General features: G+C 44.3%; 1 protein-coding gene across 3 annotated transcripts in view; it reads left to right on the top strand.

Moving 5' to 3' along the window:
• LOC147012329 (homeobox protein Meis1-like) overlaps nt 1–18,055 on the top strand; it is a 128,530-nt gene extending 110,475 nt beyond the window's left edge. For 2 of the 3 annotated variants that reach the window (XM_085856346.1, XM_085856344.1), the window contains 4 exons: nt 2,753–2,811; nt 3,008–3,091; nt 3,467–3,569; nt 15,887–18,055. In XM_085856346.1, coding sequence (XP_085712472.1) covers nt 2,753–2,794 — 42 coding nt within the window. In that variant the 3' untranslated portion in view covers nt 2,795–2,811; nt 3,008–3,091; nt 3,467–3,569; nt 15,887–18,055. Of the gene's footprint in view, nt 1–2,752; nt 2,812–3,007; nt 3,092–3,466; nt 3,570–15,883 lie in introns of all 3 variants that reach the window. The other variant, XM_085856345.1, reaches the window with a different exon arrangement.
• The last annotated feature ends 2,302 nt before the right edge of the window (nt 18,056–20,357 follow it).

Below are 20,357 nucleotides of genomic sequence, written 5' to 3'. Positions count from 1 at the left end.
GCCAGATGCTCCATATTTAAAGATTGTCTGGTAATGGCCTATTTTTAGAGAGGACTATCCAGCCAGCATCCCGTGCGTATTCCACATTCCTGGTTCTAGTTAATCAACTGGTTGACAGCTTTGCCTTGTTGAGACACTTCCTGGTCTACAGGCTCCATGGGATGACCTACCAGCAGGAGGTCAGATTAGATTTAAAATGCTTAAACACATTCAGTAGCTGATCTGCAGAAATGTATTATTATAATCGAGAGTGGGACACAGTGAGACACAACAACTAGATGAGGTACAAGCAATCAAAAATTTGTAACTAACCCTTGATATATGGCGGCCATTTCATAAGTGGATTGTAACACAGCATGCAGTTTCCAGCAACTCACCTTTGATTACGTGGTCGATGATGTATGTATGCCCTTATTCATTTCGGATGTTGATAACATTGTCCTGTCTTACTGTGCCCCACCTTTCCCTATTTCATGGATAGCTATTACATACTTGTTGTATGATTGCATCTATAGTATACACCATTTGTAAATGATTATTTGTGCAATCCACAAAACATTAGAGAAAGGTGGGGTGAGACGCTCCTTTTTGGCAATGTGTGGGGAAGGGAGGTGACGGGGAGAAACTCCCCCCAAGCTCCCACTCCCCCTGGTGCAACCTCATCAGTCATGGTTTTTATGTTTGGTATCCTGAACATCCACATCAGAAGGCTCTCTGAGTAACTGTACAGTGAGAGATTTCAAACAAAAAAAGTACTGAACAGAGGAGGAGGGGGATGGAGGAGGGGGGGCATTTTGCCCCAACTTTTGGGGGTTTTTTTTAACATGATACATCCAAAAGGTTCTACAAACAATATACAATAGTCTAGATCGTGCACCAAGAACAAGGAAGCATAACAACCAACCCTTAAAGCCCCCCTTTGAATTCAATTCAGGGTAAAGCTCAAATAAGCTGACACACTCAAAACAGGAAGTTGAGTGCACTTTGACTGCGTTCTCCAGGAAGTTCAAGTATCTTGAGTGACGTGCAGCGTTTTACATGAAATGTGTGAGCATGAGCCAAATTCCCCTCCCGTGCAATAACATTAGGCCATGCATGTTCGTGACGGCCAAATAGAGTGATCCTATTTCAGCGGCCTGATCTCTCAGGCTATCATGGGGAGGATGGCAATTTTGTGGTAACCCACCATCATTTCAAAGTCCAAATCTATTACTCATCATCTGGGATATGCTAATTCTAGTTGTTGTGTTCAGACCACTGCATGAGAGCATTGTCAGTTTAAGTTGTTTTTGGTTTCTGTCAAACACCATCTGAATTTCAATGAGTCTTTATGCATTTATGCATGAAAGCTGCCTGGGATTCCATAACGACTTTTAAATTTTAACGTATCAACTCGGAATGGGTTGGATTGAGCACCAATTTCTTCCCTTTCTGGCCTTCAGAATAACCTACACGAGGAATTGTAACCGAAATGGTGCATTGTAATTTTGTTAAGATCATTAAACCAAAGTAATAATTATATACTTGTGCTTTTATTTTTCATCTAGGGATCGAGGCTCATGGAAGAGCCAGACAACACTAGGCTGATGGTGGACACGCCGACAAGCGGGGTTTGGAAAGGCATGGGTGAACAAACCTTTTTCTTATATCCATGAATGTGTCGTCGTCGCACTCGAATCTCCTCACAAAAATCCGAATAACTGTGATAACTAGAAGGGCACTTGGTAGAGTGCTTACCTCCATCAGGTAATGCCTGATCAACAACAACATATCGGGCCCATTACATTTTTGAAATATGCTATAATATATCGTTTTTGGCCCTATCTCTCAATGCTGAAGTTGATTAAATTAATTAAATGATTTAAATTAAATAATTCTCGTATCCGGAACCGGATTTAGATCTTCACCAAAATTGAATAAATTCTTCCTTGTCACACACCCAACATGTCCACCAAGTTTCGTCCGAAACCATCCACAACATTTTGAGACATCCTGCACACAAACAGACAATCAAACAGACATAAAGGGGTGAAAACATAACCTCCTTCACCTTCAGTGGGGGAGCTGTCTGTTCAATCTCATCCTTCCCTCCAGTGCTTCAAGACAGCTGTTCACCGCCATCTCAAGTCATCCCCCATCCATACCCATGATCATTTGTACCCTCATTAATTCTCCCCAAGCCCTCCTCTTTCGGGATTTCCACCGCCCCCTCATCACCCCCTTCAATTTTATTTTTTTGTTCCATTTCTGCTTCTTCCCCAGTTTTCCCTTCCACTTCTGCGATTGAGCATTTGCACCTGTATCGAGCTCGTTCCCCCCCCCCCCCACCAGTGTCCTCCTTCCATTCATCTCACTCTCATTCTCTACCATGTCCTTTCTTCCTCCAGGTCTCTCTCTATTTTCTTGCTCAACGTTGCTGTCTGTGTGTTGTCCCCCTTTCTCTCTCCACTGTTCTTTGGTCCACTGTTATGTTATGTTATGTTATGTTATGCTCAACTCCGTCCTGTGTTCTAGCTCCTCCATGAGCCTCGACACTACAAACAAAAAACAATGAACCATTCCTTTGTTGTATAGTTGTTTTTCTTAAAAATTAAACCTTTGTTTTTTTGTCTTTGCTGTGCACAGGATGCATTGTGTTTTCTTCCCATATAAGAAAGACTGAAATGATTGAATGTAAATTGTGCGTGTTGAGGAAGAATTCATTTTGGCGATTCCGATTTTTCGTTCCCTTGGCCTGTTCACTTCTGCACAGGTTTATCAACGCGAGGAGGAGAATCGTTCAGCCAATGATTGACCAGTCCAACAGAACAGGTCAGTGCAGTAATGCATCTTTGGTGATTAAATTAATAATTGTTTTTATTAAAAATTCCAATTGAATAAAAATGTTTAACTCACCAATACATCCCACCAGCCTCCGCCTTTAATTGTTCTCCCAATAATTATGGGAGCAAGCAAGGGAAATTGAAGAAATATAAGATGTGATGAGACATGAATCACAATTTTTCAGGCCACACCCCAAACTGCCCAGATGAGCAGAACGTGATCGGATTCCCGATGGAATCCCAGCAGCCGTTGGCTATCCACACCCCCGGTGAGTGTGTGAAGCATCGTTTTCAACACCTTACAGCACTGAACAAGGAGGCGACAAATCTTGGAGACGCAAAATTACTTCGGCACCAATCGACCTCGCTGGGAAGTCAAAGTTAGCGGTGAACTTGATTTAGCACTCATCTCTCTGGAATTTACAGACTTTTTAAGTTAATGTGATGATTTTCCTGAATTGGAGTAAATTTCATCGAAATGTCACGTCGCTGATTTCTAGCTGTTTTGCTGGAGACTGCTTGCCTGCCTGTCTTGGTTGCAAGAAGAAAGTTGCGTGAAAGCTCATAGTCAATCGGCGTCTGTTTACGAAGTGATTAACTCAACCAAGTGTTTTACTCACGACCCTTTTCCTTCTGCTTTTCAGGGTCTCTGCCCGTAATGGGGGTTGGAGTGGAAAACCAATGGCATTACATGTGACAGATGACCCAGCCTGAGAAAGGAACCAATGCTGACTCGTAGGACTGAAGGTAATTTTTTTGTATACATGGCCGAGGCTCGTGGAAGAGCGAGAGGATAAAGGGAAGGGGAACACCAATAGTAAAATAATGTTTTTGAAATTATTCCCTCCGCTACCGAAGGTGAAAGAGGTAATGTTTTCACTCCTTACTGTCTGTTTGTTTGTTTGGCTGTGTGCAGGATATCTTAAAAAGTTATGGACGGATCCGGCCGAAATTTTATGGACAGGTTCGGTGTGTGAGAAGGACGAACTGATTAGATTTTGGTGAAGATCCGGAACCGACGATTAGAATTTTTAAGTGATTCTTCACCATTGGTAGATCGGGCTAAAACAATGTACAACGCGATATCTCAAAAAGTTGTGGACGGATTCGGATGAAACTTCAGATGGGCGAATTCGGATGGGCTTCCGGTTCTGGGTTTGGAGCATCGGCATGTCTCCTTCAGGGCTCTCTGCTGATGATCTCAAAGTTACGTTTCCGGTCATTATCTGTCCTGTTTTAACTGTTTATTTTTTTCACCTGCATGTTACTGTGTGTTCCTAGTTCGGTTTTGTTTCAAAAATCGTGCTATTTTGTGAGTTTTCGTCGAACTTGTCTTACCGGGTGCTTGAGGCCTACCCATCCCTCCCCTCGGTGTATGATCATGTTTATTTGTATTTTCTCCCCATTACCTTCAATTTCTATCTTCCCCACTTTCCCAACGTCCCCCATCCCTCCCAACTAAACACTATATTTCTTGTCTTAAATCAAAAAAACAAGCTAACCCTCTCTCGCCATAACCTTCACGATTTCTTCCAACAACCTTCCATTCCCGAATCTTTCCTGTTCTTCAAAATACATCAAAAAAAAAATCTTCCTTGTCTCCTTTTGATCTCCACACCTCCTGAAACCATCTCTCTCTCTCTCTCTCTCTCTCTCTCTCTCTCTCTCTCTCTCTCTCTCTCTCTCTCTCTCTCTCTCTCTCTCTCTCTCTCTCTCTCTCTCTCTCTCTCTCTCTCTCTCTCTCTCTCTCTGTCTCTCTGTCTCTCTCTCTCTCTCTCTCTCTCTCTCTCTCTCTCTCTCTCTCTCTCTCTCTCTCTCTCTCTCTCTCTCTCTCTCTCTCTCTCTCTCTCTGTACTTTTCATCGACCCAGCAGCTTCACACTGCGTTTACCATTCCGAATTCACCACACACTTCCACGATTTTACTTCAACCTTCCCTTTTCCAAATCTTATGCAATCCTGATTTAAAAAAATAATTTCACTTTTGACTATCCACCTCCTATAGCCAAGCTGTTCGGGTTAGCCTTCTCCCATAACCACGTGATCTGTTTACACCCCCTGCGTTTACCGATCCAATTTCACCATTCACCTTACGATTTATTCTACAACACTTCCATAACCTAATCTGATGAAAACTCTCTCAAACAATAATAATAATAATAATAATAATAATAATAAAAACGATCTCTTACAATGCTTCATCTTCCTCTTTCACACGTGTGGTTCTCTTTACTGTATCATAATGCACTCCTCTTCTTCTATTTACACGGACTGCTCTCAATTCGACCTTTCCTTCATACCTTGCCAAAAAAATCCAACTGTAACAGCATTACTTCTCTCCATTCTCTGAATTTGCCTTTATTGCATCCATCAAGAAACGTGTTAAATCGCATCTCCAACCGAAAACTTTAAAAACCCCAGTTTGCTATGAATGTTCGCCTTCCATTAACCATTCTTTTTTTCCATTTTCAGTGCCAACTCACCCCTCTCACCCCTCACTCTCAAAGCAACCACCCCACTCTTCTCCCTCCAAGCCTCCCTCTCACCTCTCTCAAAAACTCCCTCCTCACCTTTCTCCCTCAATTTTGCCCACTAACCCTTCTCGCACCATTCACCCCTCCTCACCCTTCTCAAAGTTTCCCCCTCCTCTCATCCACAAAGCTGCCTCCTTCCCTGCCCTCTCAACTCCATCTCATCACTCCACATCCTCAAATCCTCAACTGTCTTCTTCCCCTCTCTTCCCCCCTCTCCCCCAGCACCACAGAGCCTTTTCTCCTCCTCATCCGGCCCCCTCCCCAAGCTATTCTGCAATCCCCCACATGCCTTCAACAACCCTCCTTTCCTCCCCCCCCCTAGTCCTACCTTCCCCTCCCCTCCCACCCCCTGCACCCAAAGCCTCCTCCCCTCCCTCTTCATTAACAGTGTGGACGTCAAATATCCGGGGCCTTCACTCAAACCTTTCAGATCTTTCCATACAGGTTGCCACTGACAAACCAGACATAATCTGCCTAACAGAAACTTTCCTTCCCCAAGACGTGTCTGACTCCCAAGTATCTCTCCCTGGTTACTCCCTCCTCCGGTATGACAGATCTGAGCCTCGCCCTGGTGGAGGAGTTGCTCTCTTCATCAAACACTCTATTCCTCACTCTCCATGCACTGCCCTCACTCCCGCACACCCCCAGGAATACTTCTGGCTACGGCTTCCCATCCACTCCCACCTCATGCTTATACTGTATGTGTACTGTACCGTCCACCAAACAGTGATGACTCCATCTACACCTCACTATCTGAAAACATGGACCAACTTCTATCTTCTCATATGTGGCGACTTCAATTGTCATCATACCAGTTGGCTCGGTGTGGGTACCTCTCTCACCTGTCATGGTACTTCAGAAAAAGCTTTCTGAGACTCATTGGGACTGACTCAATCGGTCAACTTCCCGACCCGGATCTCAACCAATGGTACTCCATCTCTTCTGGATCTGATTTTGACAAATTCCCCTGACAATATCTGCTGCTCTTTCTCTGCTCCAATTGGTTCTTCTGACCACGTCCTTGTCAAAGTGGACATCTCTCTAGCTATTATCAGAGAACCACCTCACCGCTGTCGAGTCTGGCATTTCACTCAAGCCGACTGGCAGGGTCTCCAAGCAGCCATCAAACTTACAGACTGGTCTCCTATCACTACTTTCTCAAACATCAACTCATCCTGGGAATCATCCTGGGAATCATTCAAATCATTCAAAGAAACTTGCTCTCCCTCATGCACAGATTTATCCCCTCTCGTCTTCAGTTATCCTACCCTTCCTCCCGCCCTTGGTTTACTGAAGCTTGTGGTGAGGCAGTTGTCCTGAAACAACTTGCCTTTGCCTCATGGAAAACAAACCCAACTGAGGGTAATCTCAGTTCCTTCCATGAAGCTCAAAACAAGTGTGTATCTACCCTCAGGAGAGCCAGAAAACAACATCTTTCTCAGCTCAAGTCTGAATTTTCAAACCTCTCTCCCTCCTCAAAATGCTAATGGCATCTAATCAAATTTGTTTATGGTGTATGTCCCCCCCTCCAGCCCCTCCCTTACCTCAAATGGCCGCCCTGCTGATACCGCACGTGAAATACCTGAATGCCTAAACTCGGTGTTTGCAGGTAAATCTTGTGTCCAAAACCATCACTTTCTCTACCCACCTTACCCAGTCGCACCCAACTGTCCCGGGACTCTGTGTCCTTTTCTCCTGACAAGATGGAGAGCTTGCTGTCAAACCTCAACTCAGATTCTGCAACCAGTCCAGACGGCATCAGCCCACGTGTCCTAAAAACCTGCTCTTCTGCTCTTGCTCCCTCTCTCTCTGTTCTATTCACCCTCTCATTTGCTCAAGGTCATCTGCCATCTACTTTGAAATCAGCAAACATCACTGCCCTGCATAAAAAGGTGCAAAAATAGATCCCTGCAAATACAGACCAATCGACCTTCTCCCAATCATCAGCAAGGTTATGGAATCCATCATCGCTTCAGACATTAAATCCTTCCTCTTCTCCAATGGCTTGATTTCCGATCATCAATTTGGTTTCAGACCAGGTCACTCGAACCTGGATATGCTACTTCTGCTCTCCCAACAATGGATGGAGGTCCTCAATGCCAGACAGGAAATCCAAGCCGTATCCCTGGATATATCACGTGCTTTTGACACAGTCTGGCACCCTGCCCTGCTCACCAAACTCTCTTCCCATGGTATCCAAGGCCATCTCCACTCATGGCTCGCAGACTTCCTCTCCTGTCACAGTCACCGTGTGGCCCAAAATGGAGTTCTTTTATCCCCCCTTCCTGTCCAGGCTGGAGTTCCTCAAGGTAGCGTTCTGGGCCCTTTTCTTTTTCTGATTTTCATCAATGATCTCTCCGACTCTCTGGAAAATCCTCTATATCTCTTTGCTGATGACTTCACCATCTGCCGTACCATCTGTCATCCCTCAGACCAGCAAGCAGCAGCTTCTTCGCTCACTGCAGATCTGGGTAAAATCACAAACTGGTCCAACACGTGGAACATGTTTTTCAATCCGGACAAATCTCACACTCTCACTATGTCTCTTCGAAAGGACCGTTTAGAAAACCCCCCCATCCACTTTCTCAAAAATCCTCTGGAAGAAGTCCTTTCTTTCAAGCTTCTGAGTCTCACTATCTGCCATGACCTTTCCTGGGAAAGCCACATTTCCAACCTGGCCTCCAAAGCCGGTCGCCGACTGGGAATCCTCCGTCGTGCAAAGTCCTTCCTCGGCCCACCTGAGCTCCTGACCACTTACAAAGCTTTGGTCCACAGCCTGATGGAGTACTACTCTTCCTTTTGGGCTGGTGCTCCTGCCTCTCACCTTTCTCAGCTTCATGCTGTGGAAACCAAGGCATTTCGGATCATTGGTATCTCCCGCAATGAGGCTGAGTCTTTGGGCCTCTCACTCTCTCACCGCAGGTTGGTCGGTGGTCTTTCTGTCTTCTACCGTCTCCTCTCCAGCCTTGCCCCCCCCCCCCCGCTCTCTCTGCGATTTGTCCCCACCACATTTCCACAGGGCGCTCAAGGTCCGCCAACAACCCCCTTTTGGTAAAACTACCAAAATCACGAATCACTGCTCACCTTCACTCTTTCATTCCTCTTTGTTTCCCACCTTTGAATAAACCCCCTCACTCTATTCAATCCCATTCATCCCTCCAGGCCTTCAAAACAGCTGTTCACCTCCACCTCTTATCATCCCTCATCCAAATCCTCGATCTTTTCTACCCCCGATAATCCACCCAAGCCTACCTCCTTCAAATTCCATGCTTTCCTTCCTGAAAGTCCCTGTAATGTCCATCTTGTAATGTCCCCATGTTCCCTGCCCCATCCCTTTCCCTTCCACAGTGTGCTCTTCCGAGTGCCCTTCTAGTTTTTTTTTTATGTCTGATAATGGAAGGGGCATTAAAATGAAGCTCTTGTGGCAAATTGTGTTGAGGAAGCTGAACTGCTGTCATGGAGTTTGCAGGTTCAGACCTGATTGAATGTAGCGTTATTAAGCATATGGAATATACGTTTTTGTAAAGCAAGCTCCTTCCTGGGGAGAAATTCCACGTTGCTCTCAGATTGTCAAATAAAACCCATGCTGACTAACTAATGACCGACCATCAGAGAGAGAGAGAGAGAGAGAGAGAGAGGAAGTATCATTCTTGGCTTGGTCTGATCTGCATGCGACGCCAAGCTGTACTTCATGGTTGACCGTTAAATTCCACTGCAAGGCGATGTGGGATTGGTAGCAAAATCCTACAAACAGGTTGATTCATTCACCTGTATTTAAAAATATCTCTATGGCAGTGAAGCAGCATTTTGGATACAATTGCTTGCTATGATTCCTCACAGCCATTCAAATGATACAGTGTCATAAACCATTGTTACGATGATCAAAAGTCACAAACAAATTGCTCTCCTCCTCAGATCTATAACAGTATCCTCATCATCCAGTTTTGGGGTTTTCTTTGCTTTGTTTTTGCATTAAATTATTAATTCTTCTTGAGAAGCACACTGGCCTCTATATCGTTATGTTGTAATGCGCACCACACAGAGCGTTACCTGACTTGAACCTGGAGATGCCGGAATTAACACTCCCCCCCCCCAAGTTGTCTTGAGCTTAGACCAGTGGTCCCCAACCTTTTGATCCCATGGGCCGCATTCACTACTCCCAAGGATGTTGGGAGCCAGAAAAAAAATTGATGCATTTTATTGAGTTTTATTGATACATTTTAGTGATGCAAATTGATTTGATTCCTCCCGGCGGTAAGCGGTAGTGGCCGACAGCGGCATTGCGTAAACCCCTTTAAAATTGCTACATGGAAATGTGTTTTGATTGGAAAGTCCTCACGGGCCGCAGTATAGGGCTCTGCGGGCCGCAGGTTGGGGGCCAATGGCACAGAGGCTTGAATTTAAACTTGAGCGTGCTGAATGGGGAACATCAGGGAACATCAGGATTCTCAATTTGATTACACAGGCCGAGAATGTAACTTGCGTGTGCCCGCTGATCATTTGTTCACTCCAGGAGAAGCGATTAATCCCACAACCACCGGAATAAAGAAGTCAAATATAAAGTTTAAGAAAATGAATCAATGAAAGCAAGGAAGGGAGAGTAAAACAACAACAACAACAACAAAAGAAGATGAAGGAGAAAAAGCCTTCAAGATCGAAAAATTAATCACGTTTATTAACGATACAGATCCAGGCCTCGTCTCACTTACCGTATCCTTATTGACACAGACACACTCAAGATAGTGATTGGACACATGGAAGGAAGACATTGGTTAGAAGATGCGGGGGGGGGGTGGGGGATTGTTCAGGCCTTGTCAAGGCGAGCGAGACGCCTTTGCCTCAGTTCAGTGAGGCGAGGAGGAAACAGTTTCCCCGCAAGTGTTGTGTTGTGAGGTTGAGCCGGGCGAACATGCTGCTGATGTCCCCACTATCACAGGACTGGTTCTTCCTTTTGCCGGCGTGGCCCAAAAAGAACCCCGGCAATGCTTCAGTAGGGAGTCCTGCTGAGGACTTCTGTGGAGAGGTTGAGAGAACCTGCACATTCTCCTCACCCTGTGAAGGTCGTGGCTCAAGTGTTCCAATGCAGACTTCATCTTGGGATTCCTGACTCAACTGCCGATTCTCATCCAAAATTCGGTTCATAACCATCCCTCGTGTGACGTCCCCAGGCATGCCCATCGATCAACTGGCTAAAGCACAGCTTTGGCTCAATTCAAAAAATTTGGCTCGAAAACGCACGCTCCCTTCAGACCAAGAGCTGTTAGTCGCAAGACTGGTGAGAAGAAATGGGAAAACTGTATTGTAATGTGGAAAGGGATCATGTTAAGACAGATCACGTTAAGACTTTCGCATGGACCATGTGGGTGCGTCGGTTAGATTCCCAAAAGGCACAATAGCACGATAACTGAACTTTGCAGGACATCATAATGGACGCTTTCAAGGTGCCAAGAGCAGGCGTGGTGGTTATGCTATTGCTCGCAAAGGACCGCAAGATCGATGGCCTTGTGTTCTGCAGAAGAAGGTCCTGGATGGGGGATGAGGTGAGTGGGGGTAGGCAGAGTTGGATGCTCTGGGAAAGCACCACCCCAATCCAGTGGATAGCCAATGACAGGACCCACCGCCTGGAGTGGTGGTCCCAGAGTTTATGAGAGCCATGGCAACCCTGCACACGGCAGTTGCAGCTGGACTCTCAAGAGAGTAACATCTCTCTCTTTGCTTTTGTCACTGCCTGAGGAGGGTGTGTTGGAGAAATTCTTCCCTCTGATTGGCCGCCATCTTTTTTATCATCATTCGTCCTCTCCTCTTCTGCCAGAGCCACACTTTGTCAGCCACGTTGGCTTGCATGACCACAGTGACCTGCATGCCACCAGCTTCATGCCTGCTCAAGCCCTCACCTGACCCTTTTTGTGTGAATTCGGTATTTGGCACCACAGTGGGTTATTTCTTTTCATTGTACATATGTTTGTGTGCCTCCCTACTCGTTTGTCCTTTGAGCGCCTGGTCTCTTCCGGTTATTTATTATTACCGTCTTGTCTCTCCCCTCCCATATACCTTTTAATAAACCATTTTAATTTTAAGGAAGTGTTTGTTTAGCTGTCTTTTTCCTCATTTCACCACCAGGTTCGGCTGTGTTTGGGTGAACCTTGGGGAATATCAGGTCAGGTCAGGTAAGATATGGGAGCATGCGCCAGAGCAGCGCGTTGCTGCGTCCACTTTCCGCCGGCACTCCAGGGGCCTCTGGCTGGCCATCCCCCAGGCAGATGTCTGCCCATCCCCATCTCCTTGAGATGCCGATCAACCTGTTGCAATGACGAGGCACGTGGTCGGCCCATTGGCCTCCTCCACTCACGAGGCTCCCTCACTGAGAGAATCGGGTGAGCAGGATCAGCGTCAGGAAAACGAGCCACATGTCCATACAGCCCCAGCTGACGCTCACGGACTATGCAGGTAACAAATCTCATTTGAGTCTCTCCCAGCAACCGCTCGTTGGACACAAAGTCCGACCAGTGATAGCCAAGGATTCTCCGAAGAGACCTGGTACCAAAGGAATTAAGTCTCTGTCTCAGATTCCTGGTCAGAGTCCAAGTCTCACATCCATAGAGCAAGACTGGAACCACCAAGGACCTGAAGACTTGTACTTTCATCCTCCCGCACAGGTACCGGCAGCGCCACACCCCATGATCCAGTGAATCCATGATTCCCCAGGCTCGACCCAGACGTCTATTGACCTCTGACTAATTGCCAGTTGAGACATTAATATCACTGCCAAGGTAAGTGAATCTCTCCACGACCTCAACATCTTAGCCACAAACAGGTACAGACAGGACAGCAGCATCCAAGATGTCATTGAAAGCCTGGATCTTAGTTTTGACCCAGGAAACCCGTAATCCCAGCGGCTGCGACTCCTCATTCAGCACCTCGAGGGCCCCCAAAAGGATGTCTAAAGTCTCCGCAAAGATGACTGCATCATCTGCGAAATCAAGGTCAGAGATCTTGACATTCCCAAATGATGCATCACAGCTTAATCTCTCCGACAGCTTCCCTAGAATCCAGTCCATACAAGTGTTCAAAAGTGTGGTGGCCAGTACACACTCCTAACGAACTCCAGTAACAACTGGAAATAAGTCAGAGATGGTACCACCACATCTCACAGCACTCTCAGTACCAGAGTAGAGTTCAGACATCAGATCGATCAGTTTTTGTGGCACCTCACGAAGACCTAGAATCCTCCAGAGGGCATCCCGATTCGCTGAATCGAACGCTTTACAGAGATCAACATAAGCTGCAAGCAGCCCCTGCTGAAACTCGCGTCTGCGTTCGGTGAGGACACGAAGAGCAAGGATACGGTCAATCATTCACCTCTTTGGTGTAAAGTCTGACTGCTCTGGATGCTGGTGCTCAAGCAGCTGGGTGTCCATATCCAAACACCCTCCTCACCAAGAAACCTGGTGGGGGAGATGGTTTAGTCACCAACAACCCAACCATGGAACAGGTTAGTACAGGTTTACATGATACCTGCAGCAAGTTCCAGATCTGATCTGGCCTGACCTGACATAAGTGGTAATTGAACAAAATAACTTTAACACTGTTTCAGAATCCGTGGACAGCCTTCGGCCGTCTGGCTCAGATGATCCATGTTAACGCGTGTCGGACGCGATAGTATTAATGAAAGGAAATTAATGAGGAATAAGCACATTTAACGTTGAAAAATACAAAGCGATGGAGGAGAAAGACCAGGTTCCACTAAACACGATCCAGGAGATGTTGGAGATGTGAGGAGATGTTGTGGGGTTAATAAGGGTAGAAAAGATAATGGTCATGGTTCTGGATTGGGGACAATGTGAGATGGTGCTGAACAGCTGTCTTGAAGACCTAGTTTTGGATTTGTGAATTACTAGTAGTAATGCATCGTGATGCTTCCATTTCACATTGTAGACAAATTTTATTGTTTTGATACAAACTGCATGCCTGGTGTTGGCTCAATGGATAGGGTGGTGGGCTTGAGATCCTATGGATCCTGAGTTCAAACCTCATTCGGCTGTTGAATTTATACAAGGTGGGGTTGACTCTGCCTGTCATCCTTCCGAGGTCGGCAAAATGAGTGCCAGCTTGCTGGTATCCTGCGTCGGAGTGGCGACCCGTCCAGGATTGTGTCCAATAACCAAGGAGACCGCTTCGGCAGCACCAACGCTCTGCACAGAGTCTGGTCCCAATGGATGGATGTATACAAACGGCCGAAAAAGTCTTTATTTCAGTGTACTAGGTTTGTCACGGAGCAATCTATCGGCTAAAAAAGATGCATCGTCATCACATTATTACTTATAGTGTACATTTTTAATACTGGTGAGTGCTGTTTTTGGAGTAACCAGAATTCCAATGAAGACACGAATATGCGAAGGTCCATTTTATACCTCAAAGCCAAGACCTTCTCGGTTCCAGGACGCAGACATGAGCTCATTCAGGACTTGCATTTTATTCCTCGACACACACACACACACACACACACACACATATTGCAGTTTCCTGCAAGGCACACCAAGCGATCGAGATGTCCTCTGGAATTAAAATCGCATTGAGCACACCATCTGAAGTCCCAGAAATAGAGTATATCTATAAGAAAGGTTAATTGGAGGGGTTGTCGGTAATTACCACTTATAATTTAAAGAGTTTAGTGCAATCATCACCGCCTTTTATAAACTGTAACGGCCTTGCATGCATGTGTTAACCTCTGTCTGCTGCTGAAATGGCAATGCAGATTATAAAATGTGTATCATTTGATACGATTAGTCAGAATGTGTTATAAGTGGCTACATGAAAATTACGTGTGGTGCGAAGAATGGTCTTATGAAGAAAAGAAAAAAAAAATTAACTTTTTCTCAAAAATTCCAGGAACATTTAAGATGCTGTTCATTACCGGGCCGCTTCTACGATGCTTGTGTAGCAGTTGATGTATTACATGCTCAGCCAAAGGAGTGCAAATGGAGGAGTCCATTCAAATCCATTGGGACCATACTCTGCGCAGAGCGCTGCCAAGGCGGTCTCCTGGGCTAGTGGGCACAATCCTGAACGGGTCGCCACTCCGACGCAGGATACCAGCAAGTTGGTACTCATCTTGCTGACCTCAGAAGGATGGCAGGCAGAGTCAACTCCACCTGGTATTAATTCAACAGCAAAGCTGGATTTGAAATTATAACCCTTGGATCCCAAGCCTGCGACCCTAACCATTAAGCCAACACCAGGTATATGTGGAGGAGTATGGAACTGAAATTGGATCGACCTGGCTTTGTTACCTCCACCACCGAAGGTGGAAGGAGGTTATGTTTTCACCCTTCTTTTCTGTTTGTCTGTCTGTGTGCAGGATATCTCAAAAAGTTGTGGACGGATTCGGATGAAATTCGGTGGACAGGTTGTGTGTGTGTGTGTGTGTGTGTGTGTGTGTGTGTGTGTGTGTGTGTGTGTGTGTGTGTGTGTGTGTGTGTGTGTGTGTGTGTGTGTGTGTGTGTGTGTGTGTGTGTGTGTGTGTGACAAGGATGAACTGATTCAATTTTGCTGAAGATCCGGATCCGGATCCGACGACTAGAATTTTTATAGTGATTCTTCACAATTGAGAGATGGGGCCCAAAACAATAAATAGGGTGATGTGTGGGTGTGTGACAAGGAAGAATTGATTCGGTTTTGGTGAAGATCCGAATCTGGATCTGGATTCGAGAATTATTTAATTTCTAAAGTGATTCTCCACCATTGAGAGATTATGGCCAAGAACGACATCGCACTGTGTAGCATGATATTTAAAAATTGTTTTGGGCCCGATATGTTCTCGTGGATCAGACATTATGTGGCGGGGGTATGCGCTCTACCGAGTGCCCTTCTAGTTTTCTTTGTTTTGATTTCATCTGACAACTTGTCTCCCCACACATGCAGCTTTGTCTGTTTTCTAGGAATGTACATATAAGTTCTCTTTTCAAGTTTATTGATTTCTCCTGTTGTCACATTTGATGAGTTCCCTTACAAGTAACTTCAAAACAAGGCCCATTAAGTCTCACAATAGTTGCAAACCTGTGGTTTATTATCAATTTTTAAATGTTGAGCATCAAGCAACGAAGCAGCAGATACCATTTAAGTCTGTGGTATGACTTTGACAGGGTTCAAGCCACCGACCTCCCAGACTCAGAACAGACATTCTAACCATCACACCACCGAGTCTGGTTGATTGCAGAGGATCTTCCTTGAACCACAGATATTGTTTTTTTTTTTTTTAAATAGCTCGGTTAAAATCACTTTCACTGTTTAAAAAAAGAAATCTTCTGAAGACTTTTCCAATTTCCATTTTTAAGGTAAAACTTTTCCGCCAAATTATCCTCAACATCAAAGTGATAAGGCGGGGACGAGATCCATCCGTTCATGCAACGGAATCACATCCTAGACGCAGGAGATCTTGGATATCCCTTTCTGATGACAATCGACTTATCGTAGATATGATGGACTCACAATGAAGAGTAGATCATCTTTCATCCTTTTTATTCCTCAGCAGATGATCGCACTCGCAAGGAATGGCACCAGACAGCGAGCATCATGGCCAGCTGTGGTGACCACCGTCCTCGCCTTCGACTGGGCCATCACCGGAGCACCTTCCACGGTGACCAAACTCATCACTTCACATTTCAACGATGTCGCAGGCAGCCGGACTGCATTGCAGAATCAGTATTACCATTCATATGTGAATTAACTGTCATGAAATGTAGTTGTGAAGTTTAGTAAATGTATTTTTAGAGAGCGTCTGGATGAGATTAGAGTGAGTGAGTGATGGATTATTGTTGCAAAATTATTGCGAAATGCTCGTGAAGGAATAGGTAATGGCAATCGTGTTGAAAATGACAAATGCTGTGGAATGATGGAGAAATGCACAACGGAATGAGGTGAATTTTTGTCCTTCCCGCAATTTGCCTGTCAAGTTATATTGAATGAATCGATGATATGTGTCATTTAGAATGAATGGAGGGACAGAACATCAATCAGAATGAGTGAGGAGATGCCGGTATATCGGTCGAAATGAGGATGGTGATGGAATGTCAGTGAAAATAAGGGAGAAAATCATCGAGCATCCAATCCAGTAGTGAGAATATCCGAGGATATCAGGGAAGATTGAGAGAACGATACAAAATGTTAAAGAGAATGAGAGGGAAGAAGAAAGTGGTGGTCGTCCTAAAGAAGGAATTAGGAGTGAAATTGAATTCAAATATGAAACGAGTGGAAAAAATGAAGTATATATCATTGTAGTTTTTGGGGTTTAGGCCCACAAAGCAAAACAGCCATTTTCCCTGGAAACAAAAAAAGAAGAAAGTCTACACTGTGATGTATTGTCATTTAAAACGAATGGAAATATAAAATTAGTTGAAAGCACAAAGCTGAGAGATATCAGGTGATCAGGTTGGTTGAGGCAAACAGCCAGTCTGTCGATTTGAAGTTCTCGTTAACGTGTGCAGAACTGTTTCTTTCACGTAAAACGAAGAGTTATCAGTTTTGAATGCAAATGCGAGAGCAATAAATGGATTTTACAGATTCGGTTGAAAATCCACCTAGTGGTTATGAAGATCCTTAGATTTGTGTTACGGATAAAGCTGAAGGTTGTAAGTCCAAGGTCTTGCGGGAGGGTGGTGGTGGTTCCGCCTTGACAGAGAAATGTGGGTGCTCACAACAAGTCCGGAACGTTTCTAAGGTGTAGCGAAGAACCAATCCTGGACAGGTCACCGCTACATCACGGAGGTATTTTGGGGAACAAGGAGAGGTAGGGAGGGCAAGAGGGAGTAGTAGTAAAATAAAATAAATTGGCCTCACGGGAGTTCCAATAGCACAAAGGGGAGCTGGAATCATCATTGATCGCATATATTTATTTTTTGGATCTCGGCTTACTGTAGATGTCTCCACCATTACTTGACTTGAGATTCAATAAGAAAATTTTGTTAGTTATCTCTCTATTCTGAGTTTGCCTCCAGGCATTATTTACTCATCAAATGGCCATTTCTGCTGGCTTTTCAACATGTCATCCATTGGGCCCAACCCATAAAATTCGACCTGTACCATCGTCCCGCCGCGATTCTCAGTCTTGATGAAAGCTCGGAGCATCTTCTGTTGCCCAGCCAGTGCGGTTTTGTACAGTCGGTGTTGATTTGTCTGTTTTTTTTTTTTGTTGTTTTTTATTTTTAACTTCTTACCTAGGTGAGGATGCTGTATATAATATTGATTTCCTCGGCCCAGTACACGAAGGTGTCTTGTGCTTGTAAATACTTCTGCTCTGAATTGGTTGCAAATCAACAATTGCACTAACTTTTTGGCTCATAATTGGCCATAAAAAGGACTATGCTTTTAGTGTAAATATGGAATTAATATGAACAAATGTGACTTTGCATAAAGTTTTTTCAGCGTTTAACGCAACCTTGGTGTGCATAGTCTGTTTTATTGGAATTATTATGCTGCATTGCTGTCCTTTAATATTGTAAATTCTTGACTCCTTGTTTGAGAATAATGTCGAAAAGGAAATGAATAATTGCACAAAACTTTTTACATTGCTTTTAATAAACATTTTAGTGAGATTGTAAGTTTGTTGCACAATGCCAGGTTTCATTTCAAACACACACACACACACACACACACACACACACACACACACACACACACACACACACACACACACACACACACACACACACACACACACACACACACACTTACACGTGGATACTTGAGACCGAATAGATCAGCATCCATTTAATGAAACTCACGCCCATGTGGAGATAGTAGTCAACAACAGCAACTTGAACGCACCCACTCCTCCACACATATATGTGCACACACTCATATATACATATACAAGCCGGTAGGCGACATGGCTGCTCGCTCTAGATGGAAAGCTGGCCGACGCGACTAGCCGATATTCATGTACATGCCTAGCAATCAATTTAGCACAATAAATATGATTATCACAGCCCTCTTAGTTTGCACCCAGAAACCTGCCTTGTGAAATTTCAGGCATGTTTCCAAAGAGACTCCAACAAATGGCAGCCCTGGTAATTCCATTTATCTATTCGCTAAAGATTTTATTTTTTTATATGATGCTGTAAGACATTCTCCTTGGGCACAAAAAAACAGGTCCCTCGGAGGTCCACTTTCGGAGGTATTGATTTTTTTTGTACAGTCCACAATAAGTGTATGATGTACGATAAAGTATTTTAGCTGTTGCTAAGCAACGGAGGTGTGCAGAGCAACCATTCATTTTTGTGTACATGCGAGCTAGCCACATTGTACACATTTCACCCAAGTTTCATCAAAATCAGACTCTTTCTCGTGGAGATATTCGCAATTAAGCGTTTTTGAAATGTTCGACATGTACTCGCCCAAAATCTATTTCCTCCTACAAATATTTTTTGTTAGGGCTGCAAATTGGCATGAAGGGAGCAAGATAGATTGCGCACAGAACTCTAAGCTTCGATTTTTCGATTAATTTATTATTTTTATTTTTTTTCGATTTTTTGACCACTTTAAAGGGCCGTTGCTATGCCGTTGTTAGGGCCCGGGGTCACATATTCGAAAGCACACAATTCCCAGAAATATTGGTCCTACCTACCAAATTTCATTGGAATCAGTTGAGTGGTTTAGCCCCGAGGCTTGACCAACGTTTCGCGGACAGACAGACAGATGGAAATGTCCAGAATAAGGGTGCTCTAAGAGCAGCCAAATACTATATATATATCTCTATTATAATACCAAGCTTGCACACTAAAAACTCGGCTCGCCGTCACACGATCCCTATGAAATTGCTGTGGCACTTAGCGGACATGCTGACAATGTTTGGGAAGTCTTGGCGTTCCATAGTACCACTTGCATTTTGCACAATGCGTATTTTTGTCATTCCCCGTGTACGGTCTGTCGTCTGCTACCAGCTGTGTTGTACTGCTATCCTGTGCATGTGCACTGGTATCGCTAGTGTATATATATATATATATATATATATATATATATATATATATATATATATATATATATATATATATATATATATATATATATATATATATATATATAATACAGCTGTGTGTGTGTGTGTGTGTGTGTGTGTGTGTGTGTGTGTGTGTGTGTGTGTGTGTGTGTGAGACCGCTGTTTCTCGACAACCACTGGTCCGATCTAATTGAAACTTGCCAGATATATTGCTGGGGCCCTGAGGATGTGCCTTTTCAAGGTTTGATATTAATCGGACAAGTGCTTCCCAAGTTATGGACATTTATTTACCAACCAATGACAAGACACGTTGTGTGGGCGTGGCCGATGGGGGAAGGGAACCTCAGCCGTGTTACAACGTACGGACTTCCGGAGAGTGATGACTTCGTGTATTCTGATAATTTCTCGATTTCTTATGCGCATTTATAGATAAACACAATGCCCCAAGTTATGATCGTTTTCATATTAGACGGTGCATAAGTTTCTGTAACATCAGAGTGAACTGGTATGCTCCGAACCAGGAAGTAAATAAATAAAAAATTTTGCCCGAACGTTTTTTTTTTTTTCCTCTTTTCTTCTCTTCTCTTCTCTGTGTTTTTCCTTGCGAAAAGGCAAAATATGTTCGTGCTCATTGAATAATTGGCCATTAAAACTAATAATTTATCAAAACGTTGGAAGATCCAGCAGCCTCCTCATTCTTGCCCTGGACGAGGAAACAAAGAAGCGCCGTTTCCTCAGCAATGTTCTTTATGAAGAGGTGCTAACGAGATAAAGGTGTGTATGAAGAGGTGCTAACGAGATAAAGGTGTGTATGAAGAGGTGCTAACGAGATAAAGGTGTGTATGAAGAGGTGCTAACGAGATAAAGGTGTGTATGAAGAGGTGCTAACGAGATAAAGGTGTGTATGAAGAGGTGCTAACGAGATAAAGGTGTGTACAATGTACATGGAGACAATTTTTATTATTATTTATTTTTGAAGAAAAATTGTTCCGAAAATAATTTATCAAAA

The sequence above is a fragment of the Eptatretus burgeri genome, chromosome 15 (assembly GCF_056783735.1).
Source record: "Eptatretus burgeri isolate ZD-2024b chromosome 15, Ebu_testis_v1, whole genome shotgun sequence".
Lineage (NCBI taxonomy): Eukaryota > Metazoa > Chordata > Myxini > Myxiniformes > Myxinidae > Eptatretus > Eptatretus burgeri.
This window is presented reverse-complemented; position numbering and strand designations above follow the sequence as displayed.